This window comes from Oncorhynchus masou, chromosome 31, assembly GCF_036934945.1.
Source record: "Oncorhynchus masou masou isolate Uvic2021 chromosome 31, UVic_Omas_1.1, whole genome shotgun sequence".
NCBI lineage: Eukaryota > Metazoa > Chordata > Actinopteri > Salmoniformes > Salmonidae > Oncorhynchus > Oncorhynchus masou.
Window position 1 is genome coordinate 10,033,215 of NC_088242.1, and position 15,415 is coordinate 10,048,629.

Sequence of the window (15,415 nt, forward strand, 5' to 3'; positions counted from 1 at the left end):
GGTCAATGCCAACTTTAGATATTGTGGGATGGAAAATACACCTACTATACACATCTACTATACACAACACACCTACTATTCACTATACACTATACACCTACTATACACAACACACCTACTACACACAGCACTCCTACTACACACAACACACCTACTACACACTATACACAACACACCTACTACACACAACACACCTACTATACACAACACACCTACTATACACAACACACCTACTACACACAACACACCTACTATACACAACACACCTACTATACACAACACACCTACTATACACAACACACCTACTACACACAACACACCTACTATACACCTACTACACAAAACACACCTACTACACACAACACACCTACTATACACAACACACCTACTATACACAACACACCTACTACACACAACACACCTACTATACAAAACACACCTACTATACACAAAACACCTACTATACACAACACACCTACTATTCACTATACACAAAACACCTACTATACACAACACACCTACTACACACAACACACCTACTATACACACCACACCTACTATACACAACACACCTACTATACACAACACACCTACTATACACAACACACCTACTATTCACTATACACAAAACACCTACTATACACAACACACCTACTACACACAACACACCTACTATACAAAACACACCTACTATACACAAAACACCTACTATACACAACACACCTACTATTCACTATACACAAAACACCTACTATACACAACACACCTACTACACACAACACACCTACTATACACAACACACCTACTACACACAACACACCTACTATACACAACACACCTACTATACACTATACACAACACACCTACTATACACAACACACCTACTACACACAACACACCTACAATACACAACACACCTACTATACACTATACACAACACATCTACTACACACAACACACCTACTATACACTACACACCTACTACACACAACACACCTACTATACACTATACACAACACATCTACTACACACAACACACCTACTATACACTACACACCTACTACACACAACACACCTACTACACACAACACACCTACTATACACAACACACCTACTATACACAACACACTATACACTACCCACCTACTATACACTACACACCTACTATTCACTATACACAACACACCTACTACACACAACACACCTACTACACACAACACACCTACTATACACTATACACAACACACCTACTACACACAACACAACTACTACACACAACACACCTACTATACACTATACACAACACACCTACTATACACTATACACAAAACACCTACTACACACAACACACCTACTACACACTACACACCTACTACACACAACACACCTACTATTCACTATACACAACACACCTACTACACACAACACACCTACTATTCACTATACCCAACACACCTACTACACACAACACACCTACTATTCACTATACCCAACACACCTACTACACACAACACACCTACTATTCACTATACACAAAACACCTACTAAACACAACACACCTACTACACACAACACACACTATAGACAACACACCTACTACACACAACACACCTACTACAGCAGCGTTTCCCAAACTTGGTCCTCTGTACCCCAAGGGGTGCATGTTGTCGTTTTTTGATGATTGATGATTAGCTTGACTTGATTAGTTTATTATTTGAATCAGATGTGTGTTGCTAGGGTAAAACAACGAATGTTTGCACCGCTTTGGGCCACAAAGAGTTCGGGAAATGCTGCACTATAGCATCTCTCCAAGTGCCACCCCCCATATCAAATGTTATTTGTCACTTATTTCGATAAAGTTACTAGGCAACATAATAGAATAGATAATAAAAAAGTATCTGCAGCATATGTAATGAGTCAAAAATAGTTTGTGCAAGAGGGGTCAATGCAGATAGTCTGGGCATTTAACTTACTCTTTAGCAGTCTTATGGCTTGGGGATAGAAGCTGTTCAGGGTCCTGTTGGTTCCAGACTTGGTGTATTGGTACTGCCTGCTGTGTGGTAGCAGAGACAACAGTCTGTGAGTTGGCTGGCTGGGCCTTCCTCTGACACCGCCTGGTATTGGGGTACTGGATGGCAGGGAGCTTGGCCCCAGTGATGTACATCACACTACCTTCTGCGCCTTGTGGTTGATTGCCAAGCAGTTAGGTGAACAGGCAGTACAGCAGGGGAGTAAGCACGCACCCCTGGGGGGTTCCCGTATCTAGGGTCAGCGTGGCGGATGTGTTGTTGCCTACCCTTACCACCCGGGGGTGGCCCGTCAGGAATTCCAGGATCCAGTTGGAGAAAAAGGGTTCAGGCACTACGGTTCTGAACACTGATAGGTTCCTCTCACTCTCTCCCGAAGCGATTATACAGTATCTATACATCAGATTAATTTAAACCATTTAAAAGATCCAGCGATACTCCGCTCCTCTCCTTGTCAGTAGAAACGACCCTAGCCAACACTCCTCTATGCATGTTTTATCTGAATAGGCCCAACTTGCTGCCATTACACTCATTATGTTAATGCAGCGCCAGACGGGGAGATGTTTCGTCACTCAGACAGCATTTCCCTAGGGTCCACTACGGCTAATATGGTATCACACACGGGAGGTTTGTGTATGGCAAAGCACTTCCAAAAGTAAACTTGCTAGATTGTCATTTATCCTCCCTTTTCCCTCCTTCTATTCTTCTGCCTCCTCATCCCTCTCTTCTCAACACTCTTACAAAAAAACGGTTCCAAACGGGTTCCAAAAGGGTTCTTTGCGGAGTGATAGGGTTCTACCAAAAACCACTTTGTTCAACACGCGTGTAAAACCCAGCAGCGTTGTAGTTCTTACCAGAAACCTGTGCACCTTGTACCTGCTACCCTTCCCCATTGAAAATACAGAAATCATACAGGGATGTTTCTTTATTTGAAAAGAAACATATCTTGAAAACTTGATTGCTGACAAGCAAAACATTTTTGGGACCATGTAAACAATAGACTAATGAAACAAATACCAAAACATTGTTTTGGGGTAGAGTTGTCCTTTAATGTTTGGATATCCTAACTCTGTCTGGATTCAATGTGAATTACACATCACATCAATATGAATTACACATCACTTTGCACACAGGCATAATGTGATTTGTAGGCCTGATGTGGACTTTAAACCAGGAGATTCCTAACACCACATTGTTTGGGTATAACTCGGCCCTCAAAGAAAGGCCTTATGATATATGTACTTATTGTCATAAATAGTTACATTTTAAACACTAATAGGGCTGGTGGGATCTCCACGTTCATTGGCAGAACCCTTCATAAACGGCAGTGGTGGGAAAGTACCCAGTTGTCATACTTGAGTAAAAGTAAAGATAACTTCCTCGAAAATGACTTAAGTAAAAGTGAAAGTCAACCAGTAACATACTACTTGAGTGAAAGTAAAAAAGGTTTTGGTTTTAAATATACTTTAGTATCAAAAGTAAATGTAATTGCTAAAAATGTTAATTGCTAAAATATATTAAGCAAACCAGACTGCACAATTTTCCTTAAAATGTAATTATTTATGACAATAATTACATATATCATAAGACCTTTCTTTGAGGGCCGAGTTATTGCCTAACAATGTGGTGAATAGCCAGTGGCACACTTCAACACTCTGACATAATTTACAACAAAGAACGTGTGTTTAGTGAGTCTGCCAGGGATGACCAGGGATGTTCTCTTGAAGTGTGTGAATTAGAAAAAATGTCTGTCTTGCTAAGCATTCAAAATGTAACAAATACTTTTGGGTGTCAGGGAAAATGTATGGAGTACAAAGTACATTATTTTCTTTAGGAATTTAGTAAAGTAAAAGTAAAATAAATAGAAATACTAGAAATAGTAAAGTACAGATACCATGAATAACTACTTAAGTAGCACTACAAAGTATTTTTAAATAATTACTTTACACCTGACAAACGGTTCTAGGAAGAACCTTTAGATAATGAAATGGTTCTTGGTAGAACCCTTCATAGAAGGTTCTAGGTAGATAACTTGATTTCAAAGAGTGTAGGGGTCTGGACACCTGTGGTTGTGTGCCTGTAGTTCCCTCACTCTGGCTTGAGGATACAGCTGTGTGGAGTAGAGAGGTTTTATCTCACAGTGGACATAGTTCCAGTCATATTTCAGACTCTAATGATCTACTAGAGGCTGCTGTAGTTAGCTATTAGAGAGGTTTTATCTCACAGTGGACATAGTTTCAGTCATATTTCAGACTCTAATGATCTACTAGAGGCTGTAGTTAGCTATTAGAGAGGTTGTATCTCACAGATCTACTAGAGGCTGTAGTTAGCTATTAGAGAGGTTGTATCTCACAGATCTACTAGAGGCTGTAGTTAGCTATTAGAGAGGTTGTATCTCACAGATCTACTAGCTGTAGTTAGCTATTAGAGAGGTTGTATCTCACAGATCTACTAGAGGCTGTAGTTAGCTATTAGAGAGGTTGTATAAGCTATTTCACTGTTTTCATATTATATATAAACGGCCCATAAGTATTAACACATGTTTGTACTATTGTTGTTGCAATGTTTGTTTTAATGTTGTTGTAATGTTTGTTTATTGTTGTTGTAATGCTTGTTTTAATGTTGTTGTAATGTTTGTTTTAATGTTGCTCTAATGTTTGTTTTATTGTTGTTGTAATGTTTGTTTTATTGTTGTTGTAATGTTTGTTTTAATGTTGTTGTAATGTTTGTTTTAATGTTGTTGTAATGGTGGTTTTAATGTTGTTGTAATGTTTGTTTTAATGTTGTTGTAATGTTTGTTTTAATGTTGTTGTAATGTTTGTACTAATGATGTTGTAATGTTGGTTTTAATGTTGTTGTAATGTTTGTACTAACGTTTGTTCTAAAGTTGTTGTAATGTTTGTTTTAATGTTGCTGTAATGTTTGTTTTATTGTTGTTGTAATGTTGGTTTTAATGTTGTTGTCATGTTTGTACTAATGTTTGTTCTAAAGTTGTTGTAATGTTTGTTTTAATGTTGCTGTAATGTTTGTTTTATTGTTGTTGGAATGTTTGTACTAGAGTTGTTGTAATGTTTGTACTAGTGTTGTTGTAATGTTTGTACTAGTGTTGTTGTAATGTTTGTCCTAGAGTTGTTGTAATGTTTGTCCTAGAGTTGTTGTAATGTTTGTCCTAGTGCTGTTGTAATGTTTGTCCTAGAGTTGTTGTAATGTTTGTCCTAGAGTTGTTGTAATGTTTGTCCTAGTGTTGTTGTAATGTTTGTCCTAGAGTTGTTGTAATGTTTGTCCTAATGTTGTTGTAATGTTTGTTTCTCCTTCAGGGCACCACATCAGTCCCCTCACTGTCAGCTGTCAGCTGTACATGGATACCCCCAGCTGGGCAGGTCAGTGAGTGTGTGTGTGTGTGTGTGTGTGTGTGTGTGTGTGTGTGTGTGTGTGTGTGTGTGTGTGTGTGTGTGTGTGTGTGTGTGTCCTTCCTTCGCAAAAGTGTATGTCCTCACAGCCAGGTGAGCAACAAAAGTGTGTGTTCATGTGTGCCTGTGTCCTCATGTAAAACCTTGTGTAAGCTCCTGTGTTTGATTGTGTGTGTGTGTGTATTCCTATGAGTGTCTCTACCTCCCTGTGTGTGTGTTCCTCTGTGTGTGTGTTCCCTTTTGTGTGTGTTCCTCTGTGTGTGTGTTCCTCTGTGTGTGTGTGTGTGTGTGTGTGTTCCTCTGTGTGTGTGTTCCTCTGTGTGTGTGTGTTCCTCTGTGTGTGTGTGTTCCTCTGTGTGTGTGTGTTCCTCCCTGTGTGTGTTCCTCTGTGTGTGTGTTCCTCTGTGTGTGTGGTGGATGGAAATGCTAGAGAGAGGTAATGTGCTGACTGCAGTCCATTGGTTCTGGGCATGCCCATTAGAGCCAGCTATAAATCCTAGCCTGACTGGGCTAGCTGAGCTGAGCACCACTCTCACACTGTCAGCAGTCCACCCAATGAATGGATATTAAAAGCCACAACAAGCCTCTTTAATTCAGCCTGCTGAGTGACAAACCACTCCCTCTCTGTCTTTATATCTCGATCGCTCGCTCGCTCTCCTCCTCTCTCTCTCTTTCTCTTTCTCTTTCTCTTTCTCTCTCTTTCTCTTTTTATATCTTGATCACTCGCTCACCTCCTCTCTCTCTCTCTTTCTCTCTCTCTGTTTCTCTCTTCTCTCTCTCTCTCTCTCTCTCTTCTCTCTCTTCTCTCTCTCTCTCTGTTTCTCTCTCTTCTCTCTCTCTCTCTGTTTCTCTCTCAATTCAAGGGGCTTTATTGGCATGGGGAACATACAGTATGTTAACGCTGCCAAAGCAAGTGAGGTAGATAATATACAAAAGAGAAATAAGCAATAAAAATAAACAGTAAATATTACAAATGTCATAATATATAATTAACACATACAGAAGTTACAAAACAATAAACAATAAACATTACAAATGTCATATTATATAATTAACACATACAGAAGTTACAAAACAATAAACATTACAAATGTCATATTATATAATTAACACATACAGAAGATACAAAAGAATAAAGACATTAAAAATGTCATATTATGTATATATACAGTGTTGTAACGATGTACAAATGGTTAAAGTACAAAAGGGAAAATAAATAAGCTTAATTAAATATGGGTTGTATTTACAATTGTGTTTGTTCTTCACTGGTTGACCTTTTCTCGTGGCAACAGGTCACAAATCTTGCTGCTGTGACGGCACACTGTAGTATTTCATCCAGTAGATACGGGAGTTTATCAATATCGTGTTTGGTTTTGAGGTTAAGAAGTGCAGCTCAGTTTCCAGCTCATTTTGTGGGCAGTGTGCATGTAGTCTGTCTTCTCTTGAGAGCCAGGTTTGCCTACGGCGGCCTATCTCAAAAGCAAGGCTATGCTCACTGAGTCTGTACATAGTCAAATCCTTCCTTAAGTTTGGGTCAGTCACAGTGGTCAGGTATTCTGCCACTGTGTACTCTCTGTTTAGGGCCAAATAACATTCTAGTCTGCCCTGTTTTTTTGTTGTTAATTCTTTCCATGTGTCAAGTAATTATCTTTTTGTTTTCTCATGATTTGTTTGGGTCTGATTGTGTTGCTGTCCCCGGGCTCTGTGGGGTGTGTTTGTGTTTGTGAACAGAGCCCCAGGACCAGCTTGCTGAGGGGACTCTTCTCCATGTTCATCTCTCTGTAGGTGATAGCTTTGTTATGGAATGTTTGGTAATCGCTTCCTTTTAGGTGGTTGTAGAATTTAACGGCTCTTTTCTGGATTTTGATAATAAGTGGGTATTGGCCTAATTCTGCTCTGCATGCATTATTTGATGGTCTACGTTGTACACGGAGGATATTTTTGCAGAGTTCCTCATGCAGAGTCTCAATTTGTTCTTTGTCCCATTTTGTGAAATCTTGGTTGGTGAGCGGAACCCAAACCTCACAACCATGTATGTATAGTTTTTTGTGTACTCTAGGGCAACGGTGTCTAGATGGAATTTGTATTTGTGGTCCTGGTGTCTGGACCTTTTTTGGAAGACCATTATTTTGGTCTTACTGAGGTTTACTGTCAGGGCCCAGAGATCTCTCTCTTTCTCTCTCTCTCTTTCAAATCAAATCAAATCAAATGTATTTATATAGCCCTTCGTACATCAGCTGATATCTCAACGTTCTGTACAGAAACCCAGCCTAAAACCGCAAACAGCAAGCAATGCTGGCGTTGAAACAAGTTGGGTAGGAAAAACTCCATAGAAAGGCCAAAACCTAGGAAGAAACCTAGAGAGGAACCAGGCTATGAGGTGTGGCCAGTCGTCTTCTGGCTGTGCCGGGTGGAGATTATAACAGAACATGGCCAAGATGTTCAAATGTTCATAAATGATCAGCATGATCAAATAATAGCTCTGGGACAGGTAGCATGTCCGGTGAACAGGTCAGGATTCCATAGCCGCAGGCAGAACAGTTGAAACTGGAGCAGCAGCACGGCCAGGTGGACTGGGGACAGCAAGGAGTCATCATGCCAGGTAGTCCTGAGGCATGGTCCCAGGGCTCAGGTCCTCTGAGAGAGAGAAAGAAAGAGAGAATTAGAGAGGGCGTTCTTAAATTCACACAGGACACCGGGTAAGACAGGAGAAGTAGTCCAGATATAACAAACTGACCCTAGCCCCCGACACAAACTACTGCAGCATAAATACTGGAGGCTGAGACAGGAGGGGTCAGGAGACACTGTGGCCCAATCCGTTGATACCCCCGGACAAGGCCAAACATGAAGGATTAACACCACTCACTTTGCCAAAGCACAGCCCCCACACCACTAGAGGGATATCTTCAACCACCAACTTACCATCCTGAGACAAGGCCGAGTATAGCCCACAAATATCTCCGCCACGGCACAACCCAAGGGGGGTGGCGCCAACCTTGACAGGAAGGTCACATCAGTAACTCAACTACACAAGTGACTCAACCACTCAAGTGACGCACCCCTCCTAGGGACGGCATGAAAGAGCACCAGTAAGCCAGTGACTCAGCCCCTGTAATAGAGTTAGAGGCAGAGAATCCTAGTGGAAAGAGGGGAACCGGCCAGGCAGAGACAGCAAGGGTGGTTCGTTGCTTTCCATTCACCTTCACACTCCTGGGCCAGACTACACTCAATCATATGACCCACTGAAGAGATGAGTCTTCAGTAAAGACTTAAAGGTTGAGACCGAGTTTGCGTCTCTTACATGGGTAGGCAGACCATTCCATAAAAATGGACCTCTATAGGAGAAATCCCTGCCTCCAGCTGTTTGCTTAGAAATTCTAGGGACAATTAGGAGGCCTGCGTCTTGTGACCGTAGCGTACGTGTACGTATGTACGGCAGGACCAAATCAGAGAGACAGGTAGGAGCAAGCCCATGTAATGCTTTGTAGGTTAGCAGTAAAACCTTGAAATCAGCCCTTGCCTTGACAGGAAGTCAGTGTAGGGAGGCTAGCACTGGTGTAATATGATCAAATATTTTGGTTCCCGTCAGGATTCTAGCAGCCGTATTTAGCACTAACTGAAGTTTATTTCGTGCTTTATCCAGGTAGCCAGAAAGTAGAGCATTGCAGTAGTCTAACCTAGAAGTAACAAAAGCATGGATTAATTTTTCTGCATCATTTTGGACAGAAAGTTTCTGATTTTTGCAATGTTACATAGATGGAAAAAAGCTGTCCTTGAAACAGTCTTGATATGTTTGTCAAAAGAGAGATCAGGGTCCAGAGTAACGCCGAGGTCCTTCACAGTTTTATTTGAGACAACTTTACAACCATTAAGATTAATTGTCAGATTCAACAGAAGATCTCTTTGTTTCTTGGGACCTAGAACAAACATCTCTGTTTTGTCCGAGTTTAAAAGTAGAAAGTTTGCAGCCATCCACTTCCTTATGTCTGAAACACAGGCTTCTAGCGAGGGCAATTTTGGGGCTTCACCATGTTTCATTGAAATGTACAGCTGTGTGTCATCCGCATAGCAGTGAAAGTTAACATTATGTTTTCGAATGACATCCCCAAGATGTCATTTCTTTCTCTCTCTCTCTCCATTCTCTGTCTGTGTGTAGTTGAGAAAGAGGAGTAAAGATCCCTTCATGTAACAGATTACAAAAATGAGACCACTATGGTGACACACCAAATGTGTTTAATGGAATGCAGGAAAATAGAAGGAATAGGTTTGTGTAGACTACATTCCAAGCTATGTCTTGGGGTGTTGCGACTGCTGTCGACATCCAAAGATTATCTAACTTGAATGAATGGAGGTAAGGACGTCAGCAGTGGTGAAGCAGTCTGAGATATTTCACAGCGGTTTTAAATTGTACAATGATTCTCTCCACTAAAGTTGCTTGTTTTGTGACATAGACTGAAATTAAGCAAATTAGTATACATTTTGCAACCAGGAAATGCCAGAGCGATATCTGCATAGTGCATCTGTAAGAACCACACGAAAGCAAACAGAGCAAAACGAGAGTTTCTATTGGACAAATTCAGGTAGGTTTAATTTGTTTCTGTTCAGGAAATGCAACATAATCAGTGTTATGAATGTGCCCCAGTTGAAAGCCAGTATAAATGTGCTACTGCAACAGCTGCATAGTTCTCATCCCAGGATGGAATAAACGTGTACTGGACTTCCTCCGAGGGTTGAACCGGTGAATGTCAAGCAAATAACTGCCGGTCTCACAGTAATTGACAGTTAATGAACTAAAACACATTTAGCATCTCCTGGCTTCCTACAAGCCACTGATGAAGACCTTTGGAACATCTACATTTTAAAAAGTCTATTAAATCCATGTAATATAGTCTACACATTCACAATAAATCCATGTAATATAGCCTACACCTTCACAATAAATCCATGTAATATAGCCTACACCATCACAATAAATCTATGTAATATAGCCTACACCTTCACAATAAATCCATGTAATATAGTCTACACCATCACAATAAATCCATGTAATATAGTCTACACCATCGCAATAAATCTATGTAATATAGCCTACACCATCGCAATAAATCCATGTAATATAGTCTACACCATCACAATAAATCCATGTAATATAGCCTACACCTTCACAATAAATCCATGTAATATAGCCTACACCATCACAATAAATCCATGTAATATAGTCTACACCATCACAATAAATCCATGTAATATAGCCTACACCTTCACAATAAATCCATGTAATATAGCCTACACCATCACAATAAATCCATGTAATATAGTCTACACCATCACAATAAATCCATGTAATATAGCCTACACCATCACAATAAATCCATGTAATATAGTCTACCTACACCATCACAATAAATCCATGTAATATAGCCTACACCATCACAATAAATCCATGTAATATAGCCTACACCATCACAATAAATCCATGTAATATAGTCTACACCATCACAATAAATCCATGTAATATAGCCTACACCATCACTATAATTGTTTTATTTTTATTTTAGACATGTCTAAAGAAACATGTAGTCTATTTCAGAAGAACAGAATAGCATGCTCTGCGTCTCAGTGCGCAAGGCATCACTACAGACCCTGGTTCGATTCAAAAGCTGTATCACATCCGGCCGTGACTGGGAGTCCCACAGGGCGGTGCACAATTGGCCCAGCGTTGTCCCTGGTTTGGCCGGGGTAGGCCGTCATTGAAAATAAGAATTTGTTCTTAACTGACTTACCAAAGTTAAATAAAGGTTAAATAAAGGGTAAAAAATGTTAAATAAAGTTTAAATAAAGGTGGAATAAAGGTTAAATAAAGGTTAAATAAGGGTTAAATAAAGGTTAAATAAAGGTTAAATAAATGTTAAATAAAGGCTAATTAAAGACGGGATAAAGGTTAAATAAATGTTAAATAAAGGTGGAATAAAGTTTAAATAAAGGTTAAATAAGGGTTAAATAAAGGTTAAATAAAGGTGAAATAAATGTTAAATAAAGGTTAAATAAAGATGGAATAAAGGCTAAATAAAGGTTAAATAAATGTTAAATAAAGGTTAAATAAATGTTAAATAAAGGTTAAATAAATGTTAAATAAAGGTGGAATAAAGGTTAAATAAGGGTTAAATAAAGGTTAAATAAGGGTTAAATAAAGGTTAAATAAAGATGGAATAAAGGTTAAATAAAGGTGGAATAAAGGTTAAATAAAGGTTAAATAAAGGTGAAATAAAAATGGCTTGTCTAAGATGCTCCACTTGAAAAGAAACAGGTGTCAGGTGTTGGTCAGGCAGTCATCGGTGACAGGTAAGACAAACGCTTGAGCAGTTTGCCTGCTCTCATGTCGAGTCTCCATCTTCCTCTTCTATCTAAGCACAGTCTCATAATAGCACCATGTATTTCCTCTACAAGTCAATAAATAATATAATAACACCCATTTGATATATACTTAACTATTATGAGAATTAGATATTATTAGGATCATCCATGCAGTATGGTGTTTTGTTATTAATTGTCCATTGACTTGTTTATCAAGTCGCTCTGGATAAGAGCGTCTGCCAAATGACTTAAATGTAATGTAAATGTATCAAAGCCATACTGATTTCTTAATAGATGACACAAAAGGCTCAAGTGTTCACCAGATTGCAAATGAGGATTGGCCAACACAGATAGAAGGAATGAATATGGCTTCAGTGAAGGATGCCCGAACTCAATGGGCAGACCCGTCTCGAAGTGATCACAACTACAGCTCAGTTGATCACAACTACAGCTCAGGTGATCACAACTACAGCTCAGGTGATCACAACTACAGCTCAGGTGATCACAACTACAGCTCAGGTGATCACAACTACAGCTCAGGTGATCACAACTGCAGCTCAGGTGATCACAACTACAGCTCAGGTAATCACAACTACAGCTCAGGTGATCACAACTACAGCTCAGGTGATCACAACTACAGCTCAGGTCATCACAACTACAGCTCAGGTGATTACGTAAAGTTTTACATGATGATGTAAAGATCATGTAAAACTACACGTGAGGCAGGGACACAGTGCCCAGCAGCTTCTCTCTACAAAACCCTGCAGAGGAATGAAGCACTCTGTCAACTGCATACAGGCTTGTCTCTTTCTGCCTTTTCTACCTTGGTGGAACATCTTCTACCCCTCTACAAAGGCAGCGTTCAGTTAGACCTGACAGACCCACTCCTGATGACACTGATGAAGCTTAAGCTCAACTTGCTGCAGCAGTATTTAGCAGAAAGGTTTGGTGTTTCCTAGAGTATTGTCAGTCGAGTGAATAGTTATTGGATTGACACGAAGGAAGAGAATCTGAGTACATTCAATTGTTGCCAAGGGAGACCATCCGTGCTACAATGCGCCTTGTGGTCTAGTGTTCATCTCCTCAGCATATGGAGGTATATATATATCATCGAATTCTGGGTTTCTGGAGTACCTCTGTCCAGGTGATGAGGTCATGGCTGACCAGGGATTCACAGTCCACGATCTGCTACAGGAGAGGAAGGTCAACTAAACAATTCCAGCCTTCACAAAAAGAGGCACACAACTGTCAGAGGAGGACACCACATGTACAAGACAGATACAATGTATGTATATATATATTTAGGCAAAATAACCCAATCAAAACGGAAAGCTCCTTGATTGTGGGAATATGCCAGGCCTATTGGGCCAGAATTGTGTAGATAATTAAACAAAAATAAACAAAACTTTTAAGAGATTTTTAGTTTATAAAAATGTTGCTACAATGAGACACTTAGTTATCTACCCACCTCGTTCCTTTCTTTTAGCATGTAGTAAATAGAGAATCATGCTTTCAGGATACATGTCTATTCAGATTCCACAATGATTCTTTAGTTGTGGACACTACATCACCACACTCCCTCTCTTTAGTAGTGGACACTACATCACCACACTCCCTCTCTTTAGTTGTGGACACTACATCACCACACTCCCTCTCTTTAGTAGTGGACACTACATCACCACACTCCCTCTCTTTAGTAGTGGACACTACATCACCACACTCCCTCTCTTTAGTAGTGGACACTACATCACCACACTCCCTCTCTTTAGTAGTGGACACTACATCACCACACTCCCTCTCTTTAGTAGTGGACACTACATCACCACACTCCCTCTCTTTAGTAGAGGACACTACATCACCACACTCCCTCTCTTGGTTCTCATCTTTGTAAGTCACCTTGATTTAGCACCTGTGTGTTTTATCAGTTTCTTTGTGAAAATATTTAGTGAACTCCATGACAGTAGCTAAAGCAAGGGGCTATTAGCAGCACACAAACAGAGCACAAATGCATGATGGGCCGGGCATGCCCTGAGCTCGTGAAGTGAGAGCTACTGGAGCGCTACTGGAGTGAAATTGAAGCGGGAGAGAAGGGAGGGAAGGCTAACAATCTCTCTCCACGCTCCATTCAAATTGGCACGCTCCACTCACACACTCTGGAATGGACCATTATCATGCACCTGTCTCGAAACAGGGGGGGGTACATGTAATCTATACACTTCAATAGCAAATGGAGGACTCTTTTCCCGTGGTTCATTTTGATGCCAGCAAGGTAGGCTATACTCCTGTTGTAAAGAGAAGCAATGTGCTTAATATTAGGAAAGTTGAGAAATAAATATAGTAGGCCTAGCCTATAGAACGCTGGTGGGAGCCTCCTCTTTTTAATAGAGGCCATCCAAACTCTGTTTTCTCACGCAATTGCATGGCCTATAGAAATATTGGGCAACATGGGCTCATGGGCTCTTATGAGGTGTTTGATTAGATTTTCGAATACATTTGTATTGATGTCAGAGTGGTTAGAGGGACAATAGAGTGCTGAGTACCAGGCAGTTAGCAAGTTTGTCCTCCATACTGTCAACAAAAACTTTACTTTAAGAAGATCACAGGTGGGGCTTTTATTGTTCAATCTAATTTATGCAGACAAAATTAAAGTCCATCGGCCTAGAAGACACAGGCTCAAACTCGAGCACTTTTGATAAACAGCTGCAAATGATAAAGATATCAAAGTGTCACAAACAAAAGCATTATCAATAGGTTTATTGCAAATGCAGCATATTTCCACATGTGAAAACACATTGCGGTCGTGCTCAAAGCACGCCATTCTGAGAGCAGTATTTTTTTTCAACTCGAAGCAATGAGCCCAATCAGTCGTCCATGACAAAAAAAAAAGTCACAAATTAAAGAGTAGGCTAATTGTAGTTCTTAGTATTGGGGTTATGTTCAACATTTTGGCTAATCTATATTTCCATATTTCCAAGTCCTATTCTTGAAGATCAAGTGGTATTGATGTAATTGGAATGACTGGAAATCTTACAGACGTTTTTATTTTATTTAAATATAAAGATCTAGCCTAATCATATTATTATATGTAATAAAAAACAATGGGTTAGAAGAAGCCTGCATAACCCATAAAGTAAAATACAGCATCCAGCTATGGCCAGCTATGTAAAATGTATTCATCCTGCAATAGATCATTTTTGTCTTCTTCTTAAAGAGGTTGACATGTATTGTCATGAGTCTTGTCCTTGCGGAAGAACTGAGCGATTTCCACTAGATTGGGCCAGCTGCAAAACATAAATTGGCTATACTATAAAAATGTATAGAAACAAAAATGTGCTTCTTGGTCTTAATATAAGGTTAGGGATAGGGATTGGGGTTAGCAGTGTGGTTAGGGTTAGGCATTAGGGTTAGCAGTGTGGTTAGGGTTAGGCATTAGGGTTAGCAGTGTGGTTAAGGTTAGGGTTAGGCATTAGGGTTAGCAGTGTGGTTAGGGTTAGGCATTAGGGTTAGCAGTGTGGTTAAGGTTAGGGTTAGGCATTAGGGTTAGCAGTGTGGTTAGGGTTAGGCATTAGGGTTAGCAGTGTGGTTAAGGTTAGGGTTAGGCATTAGGGTTAGCAGTGTGGTTAG

General features: G+C 40.0%; 2 protein-coding genes across 4 annotated transcripts in view; one reads left to right on the forward strand and one right to left on the reverse strand.

Moving 5' to 3' along the window:
• The window catches only part of LOC135524892 (uncharacterized), a 3,778-nt gene extending 1,614 nt beyond the window's left edge, over positions 1–2,164 (reverse strand). The window contains exon 1 of the mRNA XM_064952744.1: positions 1,974–2,164. Within this exon, the coding sequence (XP_064808816.1) occupies positions 1,974–2,164 (191 nt within the window). The remainder of the gene's footprint in view (positions 1–1,973) is intronic.
• Positions 1–15,415, forward strand: part of LOC135523401 (RNA binding protein fox-1 homolog 3-like) — a 706,321-nt gene that overhangs the window by 152,246 nt on the left and 538,660 nt on the right. For all 3 annotated transcript variants that reach the window (XM_064950046.1, XM_064950045.1, XM_064950049.1), the window contains exon 2: positions 5,345–5,407. In XM_064950046.1, the coding sequence (XP_064806118.1) occupies positions 5,386–5,407 (22 nt within the window). In that variant the 5' untranslated portion in view covers positions 5,345–5,385. The remainder of the gene's footprint in view (positions 1–5,344; positions 5,408–15,415) is intronic.